At 38.3% G+C, this 24,350-nt stretch overlaps 1 protein-coding gene across 3 annotated transcripts in view; it reads right to left on the reverse strand.

Annotated features, from left to right (window-relative positions):
- Positions 1–1,860: 1,860 nt before the first annotated feature.
- Positions 1,861–24,350, reverse strand: part of OSBPL3 (oxysterol binding protein like 3) — an 84,149-nt gene continuing 61,659 nt past the window's right edge. For all 3 annotated transcript variants that reach the window (XM_058817872.1, XM_058817795.1, XM_058817716.1), the window contains 11 exons: positions 23,499–23,633; positions 22,654–22,747; positions 19,385–19,635; positions 17,446–17,583; positions 14,659–14,722; positions 11,557–11,635; positions 9,300–9,444; positions 7,850–7,994; positions 7,058–7,184; positions 6,393–6,515; positions 1,861–4,833 (listed from right to left, as the gene is read on the reverse strand). In XM_058817872.1, coding sequence (XP_058673855.1) covers positions 4,737–4,833; positions 6,393–6,515; positions 7,058–7,184; positions 7,850–7,994; positions 9,300–9,444; positions 11,557–11,635; positions 14,659–14,722; positions 17,446–17,583; positions 19,385–19,635; positions 22,654–22,747; positions 23,499–23,633 — 1,398 coding nt within the window. In that variant the 3' untranslated portion in view covers positions 1,861–4,736. The remainder of the gene's footprint in view (positions 4,834–6,392; positions 6,516–7,057; positions 7,185–7,849; positions 7,995–9,299; positions 9,445–11,556; positions 11,636–14,658; positions 14,723–17,445; positions 17,584–19,384; positions 19,636–22,653; positions 22,748–23,498; positions 23,634–24,350) is intronic.

A 24,350-nucleotide genomic window follows, 5' to 3' on the forward strand; every position in this document is an offset into this window, starting at 1 on the left:
AGCCCACAGCTGCTGGAGTAAGTTGCACCCACCAGTAGCTAGAAAATAGAAAGGATGAATTATTGAACACTGTGAATTTTATTTATTGTAGGAATAATTCAGGAATGAAAACACAACCAAAAAAACCCTGTAATTTTAATGTCACTCATTTGAATAGCACCATCTCATTCTTCTAGCCCTTGCAAGATGTATTCAGATATGTGGACGAGTTGGATGTCATCCTTCTCGCTATTAAAATGCACCATGGGCCAAGTTTTGCACTCCTCTTCAGCTTGCCCCCTCTGCATGAGTTGTACACAAAAAAGAAGCCATACTGAACAAAGCAGGATCTGCTGAAAGTTTCCTGCTCTGCCAAGCTGGTCATTTGGAGAGACAACACAAGAGATTACACAAAAGCAGATGCAAGGACATTTGTAATTAGGATCTGTTGAGCAGGTATAGATGCGTATTTCCATAGCACACTACCCTTACCAGGTTTGACTGGTAAGAAAGTCTTATTCACAGTCAAAGAAAAGATACAGAAGGAATTTATGGGGAAAAAAATTAACTACAGCCTCTAGGTATGATCTATCATTTGTTGCTATGGACTGTTTTCCTATTCATCAGGTTATTTTAATAAAGAGAAAAATAGGACACTGAATAAGGGACCACAAAGAAAACCCGAGCAGGACTGTAAACAGCTGAGGGAAAGTGGGGGGCATGGAAAGGTGTGAAGTCTTTGTTAGGTTGGGTTTTTTGGGGGGGTTGTTTGTTTTGAGACCAGCACTGGACCATTGTGCAATGTGAAACCACCTGCCCCTGGTTGGGCCCTAATTTCTGGTCCCGTGAGTTGGTGTTCTTTCTGTACCATGATCTGGACTCAACACTAAGCTGCCAGGCAGTACAGGTGAATGTGTTTGCAACTATTATGTCCTTCAGAGGCCAGATTTTAAAAGAAAGCAGCAATCCTGTTTCCAGTCCTTCAAAGAAAACTGGTTGGTGTAAGAACAGATCTCCACGATGTTTCCGTATCAAAATTTGGGCTGGTTTTTGCATTCCTTCCAGGCATCTAACTTTCCAAGCTCTGCATAAAGGATCTAAGTACAGACTGCTGGATCTGTACTTCAAAAAGTGTCTAAAAGAAGTAGTTCAGTGCTGGCAAACTACCACATCGAGGATATCTCAGAGAACAGAGATCCAGAAAGGAATGCAGTCATTAATGGTGCATTCTAGCTCCACTTGGTCTAAAGGGCACTTTACACTACCCACAGTTGCCTCCTGGGCAAGTGATGCTGTTTTGTAATCCCAAATTTACACAAAATCAGAAACTAAGCATCAAGACTGCAAATCTGAAAGCAGAGCTGTGGGTTTCTGTTCCTATGTATAATATTTCCCTGGATTTTTTTTTCTTTCTATGCTTTACAACTTGAATAATGACACAGGGGCTCAACGCCCAAAGGCCTGAGCTGCTCCATCACCTTGATGGAAGTTTATAGTGAGGGTTTTCTTTATGAAGAGACACACACAGAAAGACAGAGCTGCATGAGTGCTTCTCAAACTGGCCTCCAAATTCATATTAAGCAGTGTTTATAAAGTCATGAAATAAGACAGCTACAACAGCAGGCAAGGGTCATCAGGAAATTTTAACACGGGTCCATAGAGCCACACACCTTGGGGATCACAGCTGTGTATGAAAGGAAGCAGTTAAGTTGCCTGATGCATTCTTTTTTTTTTTTACCATTCAGGGTAGAAATAGTGGGTAAAAAGTCCCTCAGTGTCAGTTATTAAGAATAACAGTTGTCTTCGTTATACTGCAGAAAGCTAATATAAATTTTGTACCCATTAACACAGCTGAAGTTTTGGGGAAGAAAATTACCAAAATTTCAGATTTTACCAAGAATAACTTTATAGAATATATTAACTTTGTGAATGTTGAATATATTTACATGCAGAAATACACAGAACTAACATCAAGACAAATTTCTTCCACTTCTTAATATACAGATAACAGAAATTTAACAACTAAACCCAATTGTTTCATACAAAAGTAAGCAGGGAAAACTATACTGCAGTTGGAAATGTGGGGTCAGAGGATCATTCACAACTGGTTACATTGTATTTGGAGGTGTGTACTAGAGATTTACAAAAGGAGCAATTACTTGTTCAATGATTTTGTTTCATGCATTTAAGAAACACCCTAGATTATTCTCAGGCATTTTTACGGAGACAGTGCTAAAACTCTGGAGTTTACTTTCTTGCTACAGAAATTTTGATGAAGAAATTTTTATATAAGGCACTGCTCAGCCCAATGCTTCTTGTCATTCATCCCATGTCTGTGTTTCAGAGAGTTTGGAGTGTTAGAGAAATCAGACTTGGCACTGCCAGTCTGATTTCTCAAAAATCCTGACTCAAATACCCCATATGAGACTTGTTTTGTTTCATACCTGCGTGGGGGAATCCCCTGCACACACAGAACACACAAACTCAGCAATCAGATCAGGCAGTATCACAGTAGCTGCCAAATATGACAATAAGCAAGCTTAATGCAGCCTCCACAAATTTTGCTCCTTTTCTTAAAAGCTTTTATTTCCTCTACCCTCTTTTGTTTTTAAATGAACCTTAATTTTAGTATAAATTGTAATTACCAACAGCAAGGATAATTGCAATTATCAACTCATTTCTGTGCCAGGTTTTGACAGTTAATACAAGGATAAAAGACAGGAAGGGAACAAGCCATGAAGAGAACCTCATTTTTCTTGAAAAGCCAAACAGCCCCCAAAGTTTGAGACTTCCTTTGGAATCAAAGCCCAGATTTTGTCTTCATATAAGTGTGAACCTTGCCTTGTTTAAAGCTGCTGGCATGGTAGTCAAGTTTTTTGAAGACATATTAATTAGATATAATTATGCTAACTTCTTTGGTAATAAATTATGGAAATGATGGTGAGGCAGATCCTGGGCAAAATGAAAAATGGTGAAAAAGCATTCATCTGCCTCTGAGACAATGAGGCCTCAAGGTAATAGAAACCAAAGTACAAATATACATCTAATCTGACACCACAGATTTTGTTTAAAATTTAAAGCCTTCATAGTATTTCCTTCATGATACATATAATACAAAGATCCATTTTTAATAGATTTTCTCTAGAACAATGCAGCACAATTGCAGTAAAGTGCAAGCTTTTCTAAGCTATTAGTCTGTCCTCCTAGGAGTCTACTTTATCCATACCATATCCAGTTGTTCCAGCCATAAGCCAATTTAACAAACCCAGCATTTGGGTTTGTTTTGTGTCTTTACAGTGGCATGTAAAGAAAAGAAAAGGGTGTGATGACAGAATGCAGGTCTATCACATAGAAAACTGCATTGCTGCCAGAGAGTTGCAGACACACGGAGCAGATTTGAAGAACCATGGATCAGGCTTGGGTTGCAGATATGTGTGACTGATCTATCTTTTATCTTCTGATCTATCTTTTAAATTAGTCTGTTAATGACTGTGGCATTGTGATTTGATGAAAAAAACCCAACAATACTACCCATCTCTATAATCTTCATTCAAAAGTGAGGCTTCTGCTACATTTGCTTCCTGTTAAATTTCTGACCTATGGTTTAGTAGCTTCACAAATTGAACCATATGTATAAAATTACAGGAAAGGGATGCAATTGATTTAGTGCAAGACGTTTAAATATCTATCTGAACTTAACAAACAAACAGAGGAAGATCAAAGACTCCATACACTTCTCCATAAGGCAGATGGTAATTTTTTAAATATAAGATTTTAAATACGTTATTTCTGAAGAGGTAGAAAATATCAAAATACTAGGAAAAAATTTCTAGCTTAAAATAATCAGTTTGCTTACTTTTTAAAAAGTCTTACTGTTGTAATTTTTAAGTGAATAAAAACAAATGAAGCTAAGGAAGCACAGGATTTCGTGCTCTGTATAAGATTTCACTTACTGGAAAAAGAGAGAGCTTCTTCATCTAATCAGTGCTCAAGCAGTATATACAAATGATCTCCTCTTTTTGCCCTGTTGGGGGCTATAAATTTGAAGTGAAAATTTTTCCCAGTGGAAAATTTTGGCGATTCCTGACTTTCTAGCACTACATTTAACCGGGTACAGTTTATGTATAAGGCAGTAGAACCACCGACGTAAGCTCAGAACTACCTCTTCCACAAAGCTCAGAAGAAAGTTAATAGAAACAAAAGCTTACTTAAATCTTTCCTGCAGACAGCAAAAGATCACAGTCAGATTCCAGCACCAGCTGATAATCTGTTTCAGCAATTTATACCAGCCCAGAGACAGCTGAACTACTCATTGCACTGTGGAAGCCTACCTACAATTTGAGTTACTAAGGCTTGCACTCTTCCTCAGCACAGCTAGGAGATGCTGATGCTACTGTCTCCAATGCAATTCAGTAAGGCATAATTTAACTCAGAACTGATATTATTACACATTGAAAAAGTAGTGTAAAAGCTCCTCTCTTTTCCATCTGTTAACATTCAGTACTATTTATTAAATATTTTATAAAAGGAAGTTAGGATATTTATACATTCAAACAATCACTGCAATAGTTGAGTAAAGGAAACAAATGAATTATCAGATTCTAAATTAAGCATGATTCTGGAGATTTGCACATATGCACACACCACACACATTCTGTACGTGTGTGTATATATAGATATATAGTTATATTTTATATATATGTCTTTTAAATCAGATTCAAGAATACAGCACAGAATGTCTTCACTTAGCTCCTCTTTCACCAGAGGACAGGATTGTCCAGTTTGGAAAAACCAGGTTCTTTCCTAAGGTCCATGTAGGTTCCATTGCTCACCCAGGAGTCATCGCTGGATTTCCTATGAAAGATTAAACAAATGTAAGCTTATATTTTCCATCTATATGCTGTGTAATGCAGTGTAGCACCATGCACAGATACCAAATCCAGCCCACAAACCAGGAGCAGTGCAGCTCATTGCAGCCTGCAAACAAGGCAGTACAGCTTGGTGTGTCTGCAGTGGGCCAAGGAGAGGCATCTCAATCTCATGTTCACCAGAGAACATCACTATTAAAGAGCCAAATGCATTAACTCCTATCTGCTCTAATACTTTTGCTATATAATAATTAAATTCTTTATTCCACCGTTTAAATCTACAGGATAAATCTCAGCTTTCAAATCCTCATTGTAAGGATTCAAATCCACATTCTTATTCACAATTCTCATTGTGAATATACAATCACAAAGTATTAGTGTCGCAGACATCTTTTATGAAAAATCCTTTTTTTAGGATTTTTCCTTCTGAGAAGCTAAGAGGCCTCAGGAACAAAATGTAAACATTGATTATCTGCTGCTGTGGAATGCAACAGGTGGATCTGTGATTGGCCCATGTTGTTTGTTTATAATTAATAGCCAATCACAGCCCAGCTGGCTCAGACAGAGAGCCCAAGCCACAAACCTTTGTTATCATTCCTTCTTATTCTATTCTTAGCTAGCCTTCTGAAGAAATCCTTTCTTCTATTCTTTTAGTATAGTTTTAATGTAATATATATCATAAAATAAATAAATCAAGTCTTCTGAAACATGGAGTCAAATCCTTGTCTCTTCCCTCAACCTGAGACCCCTGTGAACACCATCAAATATTAGACTTTGCCTTTATCTTGCTTCCCGTTAGCAGATGTGATTGGCATGTGATGAGTTAGCTCACCAGCTTGTCAGATGTAGTAGTGTAAGCCATTCCCTTTTGCACCTATTTAAACCATTCCAGTGTTCCTCAGAAGTACAGTATAGATATATCCAGAAAAAATAGGATCCTAGATCTGCTAATAGGCCCATACAACATTTATCTTGCCTCCAACTCTTTCACTGCAGGGGGACAGAGAAACTAGGGGCAAAAGACCACATCCTGACCAGCATTCCTTTTTGTGTTTTGATGCCTCAAGTCTCCTGTTTAACTGATTTACAATAGGAAGAGATAAAGTGCCCTCAGAACAATAATTCTCTCCCCATAAGATAGGGGAAGCATGTTCAAAAATAGCCCTGGAAGTGAAAGGCTCCAACTCTGCACACTTCCACACCAGGCAATCCCACTGAATTCAGCAGAGGTAATTGAGCTAAATCCAGCTACTCCAGTTTGCTTCAAAGAATCAAAGGTGCTACATTCACTCAGGCAAATTCAAATGTAGACCAATTGCCATCAAGGCAAAAAAAAAATAAATTCAGGGATGCACTAATAAAAAACTAATACATAACTGAGTTTTAACCAAGTCGGGAGTATTCTACATTACCAAAGTACAAACCCAAAGTATATGGGGGAGCCCTGGAAAACACTGGAGCCTCTCACATGGAAATTCAGAATCAGATCTATAATAAGCATTTCAATAAATGATAGTATATACTAATTATTATGCTATCTAGTACCTGAAAAATCTAGGCTGATGCTCTAGATTGTTTTCTTCTAGCACCTTCCGTCGTTCTCGCTGTAGCTGCTCGATCCTCTGCTTTTGCATTTCAGCTCCTTCAATATTCCCTTCTTCCAGAAACCTGCAGCAGCAGTGATATAAACAATTGGTCTCCTGCCCCCAGAAGAATCTAATCTTTCCAGCAGGTATTTCACAGTGTTTGAAAGGTAAACAGCTACCTCTGCAGACAACTGCACTATGAAAAAAAGCACTTAAGGAAAATTGACTCTTGTAAGAAGCTCAGAGTCACAGTTAAATTAGATTCTTCTACTTGGAAATTTGCAAAAGCTAAAATTTCACTGCAGAAAGGAGTTTCAAGTGTCTCAGTTTTAGGTTACTCAAATACTGTATGCTCAACATCCAGTACCTGAAGTACTGAGGTTTTAACATCCTTGGAAAGACAGTTATCTAGAAGCATCCAAGAGGCAATTTTAGGATACACTTCCATAATAACTAGACCATTTCTCAATAAGTGATTACAATGTCTGTTTCAGATGCACATTAATGTAAAAATAGAAACACACTGCAGTTATCCACAGAAAATAGTCTGAGTTCAGGGTAAAGTGAGTGTACAGAAGATTAAGAACTATTTAAGGAAAATATTTCAGAGTTAAAGCTTCTTACCTTTGGTCTGGCCTAAAACGTGTGTCAGTGGATGGGAGTAATGACCTAGTTTGTTGGTCCAGTTCATTTAACTCCAGTGCAAATTGTGTAAATCCATACCACTGTTCATAATCTTTAGGCATTGGATCTACAGAAGAAAAGAGTACATTCAGAATTCCAATTAAATGCTATTACACTGAGAAAGAAAATTTCAAGCTCCCTCCAGTCATTTGTTTATGCCTGATCCACAGTGTCAATTCTGGGGGAACAAGAGGTTTTTAATAATGTGACAAAAGAGAACATCCCCCTTGATAATTGCACTGCAACAAGACAGATTTCTGTTCTCTCAGCTGAATCACAGCACAACTGTGATGAAGGCCATGCTATTATCATAATGTTTTTTCAAAACACAGTAGACAAAACCCCACAAGCTTGGGAGAAATTCAGCTATCACTGTCATTACAGAATTGAGCTTTGTGGGCTATCCTGCAGTGTTCAACACATGAAATAAACAACACTTCTCTGCACAAGCAGTAGGAGTTTGTTCCTTTTTTTCCCCTTCCTGCTAGAGTCCTCAATACTCACTTCATGCCCAAATATGAAAATGAAGGAGAATGGAGAAAATTCAGCCATGGGATTAAGTTCTCATATTATTTAAATTATATATTCTTCTGATGTAACTTTTAAATGCTTGACAAAAATCTAATATTCTACAGAAAAATAACAAGAAATTGGGGCATAATAAAGATATGAAAACAGTAAGCTTATACTGAAGATCCCAGTTTGTGTACATGAGCAATTCTGATCACTAACTTGCTCTCCATATGCAGTTTGAAGATGAAGTTGTCCCACAGTATAAACTTTCATGCCACTTCCCAAAGAGTCGATGCACAACTTTCCCAGATTTATCCATGACACTGCCTTCAATCTCATGTGCATTTGGACTCCAATACTTTGCCTAGAATGAAAAGGAACAAGGAGAAAGAAGGTGCATAAGAGCTCAAGTGCAGCCTATTTTGCCATGCCAGCAGCACCAGGCTGCAGAGCAATGAGAACTGTTCATTTAGGTGTGCATTACAATGTCAAGTGCAAACAACAACTGTTAGTACCATTAAAATACAAACCTATTAGTATGTTAGCTTTTTAAAATACTGATGTTGAGAATTGTATTTATTTTGTTTGCCTTTTTTAGGAGCAGTATGAGGTGAAGTGCAGCTGACCCTGAATTTTGCCCAAGGACAGTTGACCCGAGTCCTGACTTGGTTATCTACATCTCTCCCAAATTTGCAGAAGAGAAAGAGAAGGAATTCATACGTTAATCTCCACTTTAAACACTTTACAATATCAAAGGTGTGAGATTTGCAGGCTCTCAGCCTTAAATATTTGAACTTTGAGCATCCAGAGTAGCTCTGAAAATACATGAAAGTACTTTCAAGTAAGTATTTGGAAAAAAAAGTCATCCTAATGCTTCTTAGAAAGCACAAAGTATTCAGGAAAACAAATTTAAAAACCCCAAAGTTGCTGGGGAGCATGCCATGCTGCATAGGTACACTGAAGTACTGTATCCCTTGTATTTGTATGGTCTGTTTTATGTCCAGCAGAGCCTTTCTCCATCAATGAGATACACAAAATGCAGGTTAAGGTAAGTCTCTTAGGATGATTTATAAAAGTATTTCTCAGGTTAGAAATTTTGGCATTTCTTGACATTTTCATTGATTTTCATTTACTACAAAGTAATCTATTGCCAAAAACTGAATTTCATTTCAGTTATAAGGACAATTCCTGAAGAAGTCATATACTGTACTTGTACTGTAGCAAAAGCTTTGAGTAACACCCCAGCCTCTTACTTAAACTCCTCTGAGTACCTGCAAAAGGCTAGAAAAGAGCATCAGGAGAAACACCCTGCATAAGCACTGGTCCTACAGCTGCTGAATGGCTGCAAGCACAGCATGTGCCAGTGGGCCAGCAGGAGGCATGTGGTAACCAATGTCAGTAGCCACCTTGTGCCTTTGTCTCTCATCAAACCCAGAGTAGGTATTCCATGATATTCCTTTCCCCATAATTCCTCCATTTCCAGTGGAATCACTCAAGAAACCTGTTGCTTCTCTTTTGTGTCTAGTGAGTGGCAGTTCCTTCAAAGTCACAGTTTTCAAGGAATCACAGGTAATTACAGCTTGTAAGCAGAAGTACTGAGCTTCAGCAGGGAGCATCCTCCCACTGCTGTGCCTGTTAGAAAAGACAGAGCCAGCACTGCTGTGGTTACCTTTATGAAAGTCAGCTTGCAGTGGCACGTGTCATCATTTAGATTTTTTATGATGATCTCTCCATAGTGTTCAATCCATCTTTGCCCACTCAAGATGTTATGGATGCAGGATGTCACCTTGTTCCATGCAAAATGGTCTTTAAAACTGTAAGGAAAAATACACACAAGAAAATTGTCATGCCATGTTCAAGTGAGCTCAGGCTTGAGGAAAAACATTTGGAGGCAACTTGATTAGAGAAACCAAATAAACTTTTTTTTTTACTAGACTGCTTCATCTTGTTCCAAATCTTTTCAAAAACAAACCCTATGGCAACAATTCCACCTCCCCGAAAATCCTTTTCACTTCTGCTAGATACTTTGGTCTTGAATTCAGTTTTCTCTCCATCTACTTGTCCTTCTAACCAGTTTTAAGTTTCCAGAAGTAATCATTCTGGTATCTTCTACAGTCTGAGATGCCCATCCAAGCTTGTAACACAGTGACAAGGACATGGGCCACCAGAACATGTACTTGGCTCAAAAATAAGCTTGGCTCAAGCCCTCAAGGCCGAGCCTAAGATGTGTGCTTTAGGCAAGAGCCAAAGTTCTCACCAGGCACTTCAAGATGCAGTTGCACACTGGGAAACAGCAGACAGGGAGAGATAAACAAGTACCAATAGTGAATGCAACATTTCACCTTCTATGAAGGAAGTAGATGCTCTTATAAAACAGCCTTATAAAGCATCAAGGAAAGGAAAGTCTCATGAAGACATACATTCTACAATTTCTTCTGGGTGTGGATGGCCAACTCACCACAGGTAAGGTAAAATATAAACTTACAAAGCACCACTTGCCCCACAGCAAGTGCCTCACACACTTCCTTGTGAAGTTACTGGAATCTTTCCCTTCCTCCCCTTAATCACTTGCTTTCACTTGCTGCTTTCTAAGGGCACACACAAGGACAGTTTGTACAGACTTGCAGATATGCAGCCAATTTATCCCACAGTAACTTGTTTTTCTGCCCTTACCTATGCATGTCACATCTTATCATAAATGCTAAAAACATCCATTAGTTTAAAAATGAACCTTAATACTAATGCTTAATTTTCCCCATAGCCTGGGCACCTTTTTTGTACCCAATTCTGTATCAAATAAACAGGGATACAAATCAACACATGGAGATCACACATGAATCAGATTGCTTCTCAGTTCATCAGCCCATCATAGGCCCTAATATATTAATTATTTTGGCTCTGAGCACTCATTCACATCCTTTCATTTCAAAGCTTAGGGCAGGTGCTATGAACATAACATGGTTTATACATCACCTTTTGGATACTATCTTACTAGACTACAACTTTATCCACTTGAAAAAAAAAAAGACATACTTGATTTGATGAGTGCTAGGTACTTGAATTCTTTGTTGTTTTTGGTTGTTTTTTTTTTTTTTCAGATGGCAGGACAGCAGATTAATTAATTTTGTACTTTCTCACTGGAAAACAGATTTAATTGGAACAATACTCAATCTTTATACCTCTGGTTCTGCAAACATGATGGATATAGGCCAAATTTTAAGGGATTTTAATTGCTCATCAATAATGGGCACTCTGACAAGCCAGCATTGAAACACTGCAGATTTTTATTTAAAAAAACAAAAGGAAACAAACCAATTGTACTTGACACTTCACTACAGTGGCTGCCTCCTTGGATAATGAACACCACATACGTAAGTGGTTCTACTTATCACTTACAGTCATTATTTCTGCAGTGATGATGGTTGTTTGCCTTGCCTACAGCCCAGAACATCCCATGGTGTCAGGGTCCCTACAAATACAGTTAAAAAAGACAGGAACACCACCACCTCTTCCCCCAAACCCATACTCAAGCAAAATAATTCATAGTTTCCTTTACCCTACAGTTTTTCCCATGAGTTTAAAATGTATTAAAGTTGAAATTCAACTCAAGTATGAAAATACCTTTTCATACTTTCAAAAAGAAAGTATGAAAAGGTATTTTCTTTTTTCAAGGTACACAAAAGTAAAGGGGTTTTTTCATTGTTTGTTTTTCATAACTTTTGAAAGAGTCAGTGCTTCTGATTTACACTTCTGGTTTTGGTTTGGTGGGGTCTTTCTTCCTCCCCTTTTCTCTTTAAATGAATTCAAAGCCCCCAGTCCTTCCAAAGGGCAGAGCAGAGCTGGCTGTCCTCTGAATGAGCGTGGCTGCAGTGTGTGCAAGCACCAGTGCCTGTGCAGGAACAGCAGAGCCCAGTGGCAGCACTTACGCTGGAAGAGTTACGTGTGTTGTGCCAACTGGAACAATCTCCATGGACTTCCCCCAGAATTTGTTTTTCCATCTGACATCTGGAACAAGAAGTAAAAAAAAGGTAGTCACAGGTAGGTGAATCATTCTCTTTCTGGGCTCTACTTTATTTTCAAGAAATTCAAAATAACAAAGTGCAACAGAAGCGTTCAAAGAATGTTGTGGGACCTTCAAATACATGCTGGTGGGTTTGGTGTTGTTGCTGTTTGCTTTTTTTGATTTTCATCATAATATTGGTTATTTAAATAGCAAAGTAACAGATGTTTAACAGTCCTCTCAAAATTTTTTTTAAAATAAAGGAATTTGAATAAACCATAGGCAGCATATACTTGTCTGCAATTCAGTTGCTATTCAATGAATGCAGACATTTTCAAAGACAAAAGCAGAATTTCAAATACAAAAATATAACAAGAAAATTCACAGTCAAGAGGCTAAAGAAGGTTTCAAATGGCATAAAATGGCAGAGGGTTTTAGTCCAACACCCTCTGTAAGTTTAACTGGTCTTTTGAAATCTTGTTTGAATCACAGAAAGAGGTGTCCAAGTCTCATGCCTTTTCTTCAAAAATATAAAAAAGATAAGAAAACTCAACGCAAGTTTAGCCAAATTTATGGAGCTAAAGCACCTGGAAGAGAAAGAAACAGAGAGAAGCATGGCAAAATGTGTGTACAGTTAAATTGGGCTAGATAACCAGGCAGTGACTTTCACAGTAACTTCAGAGCTCAAGGGAATAGTACCTTTCCTATTTTAGATTCTAGAAACTCCATTCCCTGCCCAACCTAAAAAAGAGGGGAAACTTCAACTCTAGTCTCAAAAAGATGCTAGTTATAACAGAAGGAAAACAAAACACCATTTCCTGTGTAATTCTGGGGGAAACTCTTACACTGGTTGTGAGATGGATGCTGAAACCGCAGCTAAGAAATTACTCAGGTATCCCCTGAGTGTGTATGTGCAAGTGAGGAATGAGCCCCACTGGGCTGCCTATCATTGCCAAGACTAGAATGGGATATAGGGCAGAATTCTGCACACAAAGAAGTTACTTTTCTTATCATGTGAGAAAAGGACCTTTTGAGTTTTTTGGCTTTGAAGTCTGGTGCTGGGTCAGCATCTTCAGTGACAGTGATTCTCTTGTGATTCCTACACTGCACAAGTTCTCCAAAGCTACTTCCAGTATGGTAATGTTGAGGCAAATTCTGTCCTGGCTGTCTCTCTTCTGCAGTGGGATGGAAGAGAAAGGGCAAGGGTACACCCTACGAAGTTAAACAGTTAAAATGCATCACCAGATTGTGCCAAATTCTGTGCTGTCATAAATGGCAAAGCTGTCCCACAGAGATCAGGATGTGGGAAACATCTTGGGAGCCAGGGTACAACTTGATCACACAAGAATTTTAGGACAGAAGAGAAAAAGCAAAGTGTTATTTCAAAGCTGTGCTCACACTAATTCATGCATAGATGCTGGAATAGCTGAAACTTCCTTCATTTCCACTGCTCATGTGTTGACACTCCTCTGCAAAAGCAGAGCCAGCTTCCTAAGTCATGGAAAGCTATTTCCAAACTATTGGTGCCTGTGAGAGCCCAGTCTTCAGTTCACAAGATGTGATCAGGAGATTCCTTGGTGATGGAACACATGAACTAAGGTCAGTGCCTGGTGGGTTGACAGCACTACCCTGGCAATGTTGCTGTCTCCTTTTGAGCTGAGAAGGTGACACAGTAAGTGAAAAGGTCTTTGCACACAGAAAGAACTGAACTCACTGACGAGCTGCCTTTATGATTCAACTGGTGTTAATCTTTCCATGTAAGTTAATGTAGCCTCATTACAAGAGGTCAAAGCATTTTAAAATTGCCTTTACAATGGAAAAAAGTCACTGTCTAGCCCTCCCATAAGCTCAGCCAGCCATATTTAAAAACAAAACAAGCAAAAATCCCCAATCCTGCTGCACCCTGATTGAATGTCCTGTGCCCATCAAGACCAAATCTCAGACTCTAACATTAATCAGATTCTCAGCTCTCATTAGAAGAACTTCATTCTCTAAATGGAAGTGTTAAAATATTTGAATGATAAGAGTTGTCAAAATCTGTTAAACAAATCAGTCTCATTTATCTTTATTAAGACAGGGTGCTATCTGATCTTATTTAAACAGTGTTCAAGTTACAGAATAAATTTTTGGTCATCTTAGCTTTTGGGTTATGAACAAAAGGATTCTTGTGTCCCTGTATTTATTTACAAAGCAAAGAATTACACAGAATAATAAAGCCCAGACTAATGGGTTCCAATATCTGTTCAGTATGGCTCCATCTATAATAACTATAATCAAGTCAGCAGAGCCAATCAGGAAAAAAAAAGATGACAATATGGCCACATTGTGATTTGACAAACCCCTGGGTGAAGGATTTTAAGAGAGTTAAAAGGCATGGTTATGTTTTGTGTGCACTCCAAAATTATCTAATCACACAGGTGCTGTTACTGGCTGACACCTTCACTACAGTACACAGCAAACAAAGCTCCAACACACATCTTTGGAAAAAAAACAGTAGTCAAATAGCACAAAATCTTACATACTGTAATAATGCCAGCAGAGAAAGAGAAGGTAAATGTATTTACCCTTGCTGTTATGCTCATTTCTGAAAATTGCTTTCAGAACAGGTTTACAAGAATTGCCAAGGTTCAGGATTTAACCTGTAGTGTTTTCATGCTGTCTTCAGGCTTGTTTGTTTTATAAATAGCTTGACATACAATTCTTTTTTATTAAAAAACAACATCCCTCCCCAACACCCCAAACAAACCTGATTTTAAAGAAGAACAGATATTTGTACATGAAAGTAATAATCAATTAATGTTACATGAAAAAAATCCAAACAAAGCAAAATCTCTTGAGAATTTTTATAATAGCAGAAGATCCAAGTAAGAAACATGCAAGTAAGGATAGGCTAAGATTTCATAAAACCACTCTAATACAAATTTAAGGAAGGAATTTCAACTTTTCCTAATTTCTGGATACTTTGTGTTAGACATACAATTAAAACATTATGAACATTGTAAAAGTAAATGACAGACTGAAGACTTACCTTGCCAAAAAGCAAAATTCACAGATTCAGCATGGCATGCAGAAATAGGTGGGTGGTGACTGACCTAATAGCAAGACATGAAAAGAGAGGGGGAAAACAGATTAACATATGAACACTTGAAGAGTTCTTTTGGTTTGGCTTCTTTTGTTCGTTTTCTCCTTCATTCCCATATGGCATCTACAATTTGAACATTAGTTTTCACTTTGCAGTTGTGTCCTGAAGGGGGAGGCAGTGAGATTAATAAAGGCTCTCAGACCCAAGAAACCTTGAAAGAAATGGCAAACAATTATTTTAAAAGGCCTGAGATTTTGTTCCAGTGAAAATCTAGCAATATACTTTGTACATTGTCTCTAAGGTAACAATTAAATTTACCCTTAGGACCTCTTAACAGATTAACAAAAACCACACTTTGAGTGCACAGACAAAAATTTTCAAAAAACCAAAAACACAAGAAAGGGCCAAAAGCTCCTGTACAGTGAATAACCACAAAACCCTGAGTATGAGGGAGCAGACGGTGATCAGCATCTCCAAGGGGTCAGGGGTGAAGAAATGAAGCCAGGAAATTCCATCCAGCAATCCCCACCAGTGCCGCAGTGACACCCCAGGTGTTTCTAGGTGAAACTCTAACCACATGCACTGCATTTCATCACCTTTGGGCAGCAGCATGTGCCGAAATTAGGGCAACCACCAAACCAGCAAAGCAGGGACTGTGAGCAAATAAACAATTCAGACTATTAAAATGCAACAGTAAATAAAAAAGCACAAAGTGAAAGGAGGAGCAGCCACTCCTCCTCAACCTGAATTCTCCCCTCTGGGTGAACACAATTAACAACTGACCAGCACCAGCTCTTAAGATGTGCAATGCCTGCTGTTCCTTGGGCAACTTTATTTTCAAGTCAGACCGCTATTTTTCACTATGAAAAATCACCTCAAAAAAATTAAGTCAACTTTTACTTTTTTTTATTACTCATTTCACAAATCTCTTACTAAGCATTTTTTCCCACAGGCATCCAGTTATTTATTGAACATCCTCTATTTGGTTAAAAAAAAAAAGAAAGAAGTACTAATTACTTTCAGCTATGGCCTAATTCAGCAAGAGCAACACTCTCTCTCTCTCTCTTACATACTGTACCCAGATTAACCCCAGATGTCACTGTAATACGTGGGTTAAATTTAGCTCTCAGTTAAACTGTTATAATTCCAGAGTAAGGTCATGGTGCTTACAGGAGTTATTCTAAACTCCCTCTAGTGATAAAACAGAATCTTTGTTACTTTTGTATCTTCTGTCAGTCTGTGCCATTAATTACATTCTGCCTGCACTAACAAGGTATCTGGAGCAAGCACCAAAATGCTAGTGCAAGCAATAAGCCACTGTTCCTGATGTAAAGAGAAATATTTAATGCTTGCAAGCTGCATTAATTTTTTTCTTCCCATACTGTGCTCTCTTCCTAATATTCCTCTACCCCATATTCTTACAATAAATTTACCACTCTAAATTCACCTCGCTTATTTCTCGTATTAGAACAACAGTTGTACATAGCACAAGCCTGCTCAAGTAGTAAAATTCTTCTTAATAAAAACTAGCCTTTGTACTGGTTTACCCAATATTCAAGTGAAAATATCTTCCTTTAATTCAGTGTAACATTAAACTCAGCGCTAACTTTTATTCACCACTTTGCTACTCCAATTTGATGCTGTGCTGATACTTGCAATGCTCCATACACATCATTTTAGTACTGAAGTAGCACAGTGATGAACCAGATACATGAACTTTAAATTTGATTTTTGCTTTGACTGTATTACTTCCTGTTGGGTTTTTTTCCCCCTCATTTTTACTCTTGCCTGTGACATTTCCTGAGACTAAGGAAAGATCACATAACATTCTTTTCTGTCAATTCTAAAACATAATGTGCAAAGTGCTTCACAGGCAGTAAAAAGCACTTTTCATTTCCTAAAGGAAGCCTCTGAGAAGTCTTTCTCTGATCAAATTTCTAGGTTGCACACCTTTGCCCACTTGCACTTTTTGTATTTTTTTTTATGTCTAGACAGAATGAGACAGCTTTCAGTCATTCTTACTTTGCTACCAGGCACCAGGTATTTGAGTTTTATCTTTTTAACATATGTTTCAAGTTAAGCAATTTTGGTAGCTTGGCTGGTTTAAATTTAGAATTTAGTATTTTTCACTCATACTTAATAATTATTCTACTACTGGGGAATTATCTTCATAAACACTCAGACCATGATGTGCTGTATAAATCCTTCACCTACTCGGCTGTGGTAGCAAATTCTCAAGGCTTAGCCTACTAAGTATTTGGAAGCACAAAGAGTCATGGTGCCATTGGAAATACTTGTGGTTGATTGACTTATACAAGGGATACATTTGTTATAAAAGAAGGCATTAAACAGCTGAAGATACAGTATTTTTAATGATCACACACAAAAGAAAATGACAAGAATGTAAATTTTTGTTGTGGTTGTGATCATATTTCAGCATGGGGAATTGCACTCTACTTAACCAAGATATCTTGTTACTGGAGCAGGCAGCCTGCCAGCCTGTGCTCCTCCAGTGTCAGCTGCTGGTTGTGATGTTCCACACCAAATTTAGCAGACTTTCCTCAAAAAACATTTCCCTTTGTTTATAATTCAGCAAAGTCCCTTGGGTTTTGCTGGGCTCAGGTAATGTAGAGTAATCTTGTATTTTGCCAGTAATTCTGGAGAATTCCAGGCACACATTTAGAATTCAGCAGTGTATCAAGTAGCAATTCTAAGGGTTGCAGCATACAATACCTGTTCTGCAAAGAACTGGAAACCCTTATCTTCACGGATACATTCATAGGTTTCTCCAAGCACAGGATTAAATGGCTTACTTCCAGCTCGGTAGTAACTGGATGCATAGGCAGAGACTGCAAAGACAGCTATGTACACCTGGGAAGTACATTTTTGGGACTTAGGTTAATTAATTTACAACAGACACAAAACAAATAAAAACAAACTTTATCCTGATTCTGTATTTTCCCCTTCATTTGCAGGCTACGGACATGCATGCCTCCAGCAAGCTAAGCCCTAGTTCACACATTAGAGGATTATTCAATTTTCAGAGTCATTCAATAGGTCAGGGATAGAATTTCTAGGGTCAGATACTGCAAATTTCATCAACTGAAAAGTGTTTGAAACAGTTTAGCATTCTGCAACACAGTTTAAAGAAGTAACCTTAAAGTCACTGTTAAATTTAGTATAACTGGTTTTTATAGTTACATCTGTGACTAATAAAAGTACCAACTATCCTTTTCATAAACATGGCACAGGCAGTATTGGATGATTTTTCACCAGCTTTGCTATTTCTAATGCTGTTTGACTTAAATTGCTTTTTATCTACTGGGTGCTATTATCTAATCATGAAACTGTTGATCATGACTGACACACAGGTAGCCCTTCCAAATTTTTGCTGTCAACTCAAGCACAACATGAGAAATTAGAATTCAGGGTTGTTTGATTCTTTTTTGTAACACTTTTTTTCCTCTTTTCATTCCCTTTTCCTCATCTTGTGAAAGTGTAGATACTCTCTTTTCACAGTTTCAGAAAACAAATCCACTGAGGATAGGCTGTTTTATGAACTATTGCAATTACTATGCAACAGCTAGCATTAAATTTTGCTTGAGGAGTTTCTCAAAGGCAAAGAATACACCAGTCTGAGATAATTTCCAGATGCTTGGGTGTGGGGAGAAGGGAAAAGGCTTCTTTTCCCTCCCTTTTGAACAACTACTGCTCATTTCCTTTTCCTTTTAGCATATGTTCTCAAGAGAACACAAAATGCTGTGGACTGAAACCTTCATTGAATGACCACACCATGGGAACAGGCCCTAAATTGTAACCCTTGAAAGTATCAGAATGAGGAAAAAGACTTTTCAAGTAGTATTTCAACATGATTACCTACTCTCATTAATAACCTCATTTTGAGATAAGATACATTCAGTTGGAAAGGCTTAATTCAATTTATGGGAAAATCTCTATCTCTCATTTAAGAGAATTTAGGGAGCTTCTAATCCTTTATTTATGGGATTGCATATTAAGTAGCTCTTGTACACCTGGAAGCAGAGCAACAAATGCATTTCTCTCTTGTTCTTTTGCCAAATGCAGAATTCAGGGTTCTGCACTGGAAGAGGATGACATCATTATTGTACCCAACATACAGCATACAGCCTGGTTTTGAGATCTTGAACATTTTGGATAAACACAAAAGCTTCAGAAAACCAGTTAACAAAAACAATGGAGCTCATTTAGTTAATATAAAGATGTCACAGTCATGTAGGCTGGAAGATCCAGCATCTCTATGAAGAAATGTGTTACCACATCAGACACCCTTGAAAAAGATCTATTGTAGCTTTCATCTTTGAGAGGGAACTAAGTTCAATCCCACACTCTCTTTTTGTTGTAATTTTTAATATTAGAGAGCAAGAGCTGCAAAACAGAACTAAGCTCCTTTCTTGTTTAAACTTGCAGTACAGCAAGGTACTTGAGGAGAGAGAGACTTTCTGGAAAAGCAACAGAAATGGAACAGAATAGTCAAAAATAGCGGCTGTGTGAGTATGTACAGACATTTGGAGAGTTTGCCTCTCAGCTGAGAGAAACAAAACAACGGACTAGAACATCTTCACTTGTTCAGCACTGCTTTTATGTTAATTCTCACTCTGTTGAGTGTTCTGAGAGTTTGGAATCAGGAGTTTACCATGCGCTCGAAGGGGTTTGGCGTGTGCGCCGCTGTATCCAGGAGCTCGCTGTACTCCAGCTCCTCGCAGAGGCGCTGCAGCGTGTTCAGGGGCTCGTTCAACTCTACAGGCATGGCCACCTTGGAGAGATCCTTCCCTATGTTATTCCTCAGGATATTCCACAGGCTGATGTTACTGGTGTTAGGGCATGGAGCTGGTAAACACGTTCTCCGTTTAGAATTACATCCGATTCCGCTTTCAGAAATACAATCTGAAAAGGAAGGAAGTGGCAGAACAATTAAATTCACATTTTCTTAGTTTCATCCCCCTCTGCAAACATACATTAAAATGCAACCATCTTTCCTTCTGTCAAAACTTCCTTCCACCCACGAATCATTTAAGTATTTCACTTGTGGTTTGAAGATAGCCTGTTATAAAAATGACAAAATTAAGAATCACATTTTATGTGCATTAGCGGAAGTAAAATGCCAAGTACAAGAAATGCATAAAAATGACCTTCTTTTCCCTTAAAGTCTGAAAGAAAAGGCTCAGGCTTTCCACTGAATTTGAAAGAGTAAATATTATAACCATTTTATTTGTAACGGAGATGGATTCCTATCTGTTTAGGGGATATAAAACCTCCTTCCTTGACAGAGCTTCAATTAAGTTGACACTTCTCAGAAGGCAAGATGTAACTTACAGATGCAAGGATAATAACTACTCCTACTGATCTCTTCCTACTTCTTTGCATACTCCTACCAGGGAAATTCACTGTACCATGAATTTACATTCAGGCTTTTCCACATTGCTCCCCATAGCATTTAAATTTAGTGATGTTACTTTGAGATATACCCCCCATATATTGATGGAGAACTGATATGTTGTAAGGATGCAAAAACTGAAGCAACTGTAGAGCTATGGGTTTGCTCAAGATTTAAAAAAAAAAGGACTCAAGTCAAGAGTCCTTGACATGAATATCTGAACTCTGTGTTCCTGTATCAAAGCAGTCAGAACAGGATAAATAGCTCTAAGTGTGCCATGATAGGATTTGTAGCAAAATCCAAATAGAGCTACAAGCTTCCACAACAGGCACTAGTCTGAAGTGATTATATTGCTTAGCTGTACATCACTTTTGTTTCAGAGTGTGTTTGCCACTACAAGAACATATTTTATCTTTCCACATCCTCAGGAGCACCTAGGAAGCTCCTGCCTTAGGATCAGTTACTATTTGGAGACACCCAGGCATAACCTCAGTCTGTCAAGCCCTGTCCTTTTCTGGCTTTCCTCACACAGCTCTGTCTTGAAGGAATTAAACCCGCACTGGGCTGCACATCTCCTTCTGAGCTACGCATGCCTGGAGAATCCCTGCACTTAAATGCACTTAACCAGTACTTCCTCTTCTATGCCACTGACATAAGCAGGGTATCAGCAGTGCTTATAGCAGGGACAGCTGACCACAAGGACAAACTTCTCCATGCCTGCCATGCCTCCCAGCCCCTGCCTCACGGGGAACATTTAAAAGGTAATCAGTAGCATCAGAGTTTTGAGGAAGGAGTTTCCATCTTTCTTACCACTGGCAAACTCCAGTTCCTAATACCTCATATGACTGAGTTACTCTAACAAGGTCAGATGAACCATTTGCAGCTCCTTGCCTCTATCTTTCTTTTTGCTTAAAAAATGGCATGGGCACTATGGGTTCAAAAACCTACCTGAAACAATTATACTGTTGAGAGTTATGGACCTCACTTCTATACTTCCCTATTGGAAGAATTTATTTCATATCAGAAGAGGCCAAAAGGAAGGATGTTCCCTTAGATACCTCAGGAATGAGGTAAATGCTAAAATCCTTGTTTAAAAGAGCTCCCAGAAATGGGATTTGGCTATGTCTTTTGACAGCTTCTGATCAAAAACAGAATGCAAATTGGCTCATTTACGTATTCTGGACCAGTCCATTAATTGAGGTAAGCTGCTGAAAAAACAGAGTGGAGCAAGAACTTCAGTACTCAGATACCAAATTTTCTAAGCAGTGAAGTTTGCCTAGTCTCCATCACAGAATGGCCCAGGCAGTTCTGGTTTGTAGGAGCTGTGACAGACAGGATGAATGCCAAAGGAGGTTTAGACATCTGACCTCCAGTGGGAATCAATGACTTCTGAGGCCAAACTGCACCATTATCAACATCTGATCTGACCTTCTACATTACAGTGGCCAGAGGATTTTGTCATAATCCCACAATTTATGGTGCAGCTAAAGCCCTGTAGGAAAATGACATCCAGGTTTCTATTATTGGCAGTGGCAGGCTGCCCAAAGCACAGAAATAGCAGGTACCAGAAGCATGCAGAGGTGCTTCTTATACTGAAGAGCTTCAGTGACAGCCTTTGTTAAAAAAAGATTAACTGCCACATTAATACAGCTTTCTATGGTCCAGATCATGAAATAAATTCATTTGTATCCTTTCCTATTTTAAAGGAAAAATTTGAAATTTCTTCATTTTGACCAGTTACAGAATACATATCAAACTACCTAAGTTAATGGGAATCTGCTGGTTCTTGGAGATGATCAGGAAACAGCTGCTAGTGAGAAATCACTGTTCAGCATTTTTTGAAAATAAAAATATATTGTTAGACTGGGAAGAACATTGTGGTTAGCTGAAATGAGTTGAAGGCACAAAGCCAAATAGGTTGTAATGACCAATTCTTCTCCTTTTTTTGAGTCTCTTTCCATTAGGAGGAAATATTAGCATAGGTATTATCAAGTACTTATGCCTGTACCTTTTTTGCTTGTATTACTCAAGACTATCATGAGTAATACAAGCAAGAGAGAAATTCTTATGGTCATGCACCAGAGCTGCCAGTGTTCCTTTAAACACTGAGTTCTTCTAAAACAACAGGACTTCTGAATGCAGTTGCTAAATTGCAGACTGAAAAAAACAGTGTGACAAGGAAAAATAACTTTTTTGAAAAAATGAAAGCAGCTGGTCCTTACTACTTTGAAAAATCCTGTGGCCATGAGAAACTGAGAGAGAGTGGGAGTCACTCAAAGAAGCCAAGGAAAGAGGTGTTTCCCTGCTGATACAGATCCATCATCCTGCTTAATCAACAGTGCCCAGATAAGCAGATTACCTGGAATCTGCTCTTCCAAACCAATCTCAGTCTATATGAGAAAAAAACACAGACTTTTTACATCTCAAAACCCATAATATCAAATTATCTAGTAAGAGAAGAAAAAAATATCCAAAACAAGCAGAAACAAAATTCTCAAAACATGGCATAAAAACCTCACTGAACTTACCTAAAGTTTGTCTTTCATTCTCCATGTCATTGCTTAGGTTATCTTCTGAGGCATTATCACTGATATCACTTACATATGAGTCATCATCTGATACCTGAGTGTGGGGTGGGGAAAAAAGCAAGATATATCACTCATTAAAGTAATCCCAAGTGCATGTGGACATTATTACTTTCAGCTGCAATTACTGTTTTAATATAATTGAACTGTCCAAGCTGTCTTTCAATGCTATAGAAAAGTACTACAAAGTGCTAAGATGTTCTCAGAGTGGAGTCCTTGCTCCACTCTGTTTGAGTTTGGGAGAGATTGCTATAATTGAAATTTTAACTTCAGTGGAGACATGCTTCCTCTCCTCGGCTTCACTACCAAGAAGGCTTTCCTCATATCAAAACTCAAGGTTTTTATGGAACTCAAGAGAGGAAACAAAGATCTAATAAATTTCAATATGCTTGACATCGGCCTCAAGGCACCTCCAGGTACCACAAGGACAGGTATGAACAAGTATTTTTTTGGTGCAAAATACTTTTTTTGTGGTGCAAAAATACAAGTTCCCTGGGCACCTGTATAATGGACTCAAAGCAGACTACATGTCTGCAGTATCTGCATACAAGCTCCTTAATTGCCATCTCCCTCACTGTGTATGTAAGACTTCTTCATAATACTTGCTACCCTTTACAGTGAAGAGACAATGACAACAAATAAATATAAATGACATATTAATTTCTAAAAGTTTTGAAAATTTAGATTTTCTGGCAATCTTCTGATGTACAGTTAAGGCTCAGAAAGATTGCCAGTCAATAAGCAGATAAGAAAATACATCTGAATGACATCAATCTCCTTGCTCAGACCTCATTTTCTGAAGAACTAGCAGACAGCAGGACTTCCTGTGCATCAAAGAATTCTGTGAGAGAGTCAGCAATAGACAGTCTGCTTTCATTGGACACCTGGTGAACCAGACCTCTGCCTTCCTCTCTTGAATTTTCCTGTTCAAAAGAAAAAAAGTTTTGAGCAGGGAAGAAGCACAAACAACATTCAGGCATGCAATTCCACAGTCTCCTAACTTGAAGGGCTGTAAAACACTGGGAGAAGATTGCACATGCTCCTCTTCAATTTATGTGAAAGATAGCATGTGTTTCAAAGTGGGATTTAAAACCAAAGTAAAACAGACCAAAGAGAAGGAAAAAGAAGGAAAAGAAAGCAATGCATATTAATTAAATCACCTAAGGTGCTGTATATAAAAATGCTTTGCTATTTGAATGATTTAACCAGATATATCCAAGTGTATCATCAAAAAGCCCACAAAAGAACAAAACTCCCATCTCTTTATATTACACCCTGGATTTACATTCCATCCTGATCTTAGGAAATTAATAAATCTTTTCCTGCTCAAGCTTTGCTTAATGCAAAGCCTGCCATAGAGTAGTCTATAAAACTCAGAGGGGTAAAGTTGCTTTGTTTATAATAGTATGTTTTCCTAGCTCTTTTTATTCCCTAATTTTCTATGCTGTGCTTTTGAAGTCATTCCTTCATATCCACACCTGAGATATCTCCACGTTACCCAAAACCAACATATTATTAAAGCCACATAACCAGAATTGCTTTTGCTGCTGGAGGCACATTTGACTGCCACAGAGATCCTGACAGCCCCTCCCATGGATGCACTACAGATCACTGGTGCAAGCAGAGCTCCAGTGGGTGGC

Source organism: Ammospiza caudacuta, chromosome 1, assembly GCF_027887145.1.
Source record: "Ammospiza caudacuta isolate bAmmCau1 chromosome 1, bAmmCau1.pri, whole genome shotgun sequence".
Lineage (NCBI taxonomy): Eukaryota > Metazoa > Chordata > Aves > Passeriformes > Passerellidae > Ammospiza > Ammospiza caudacuta.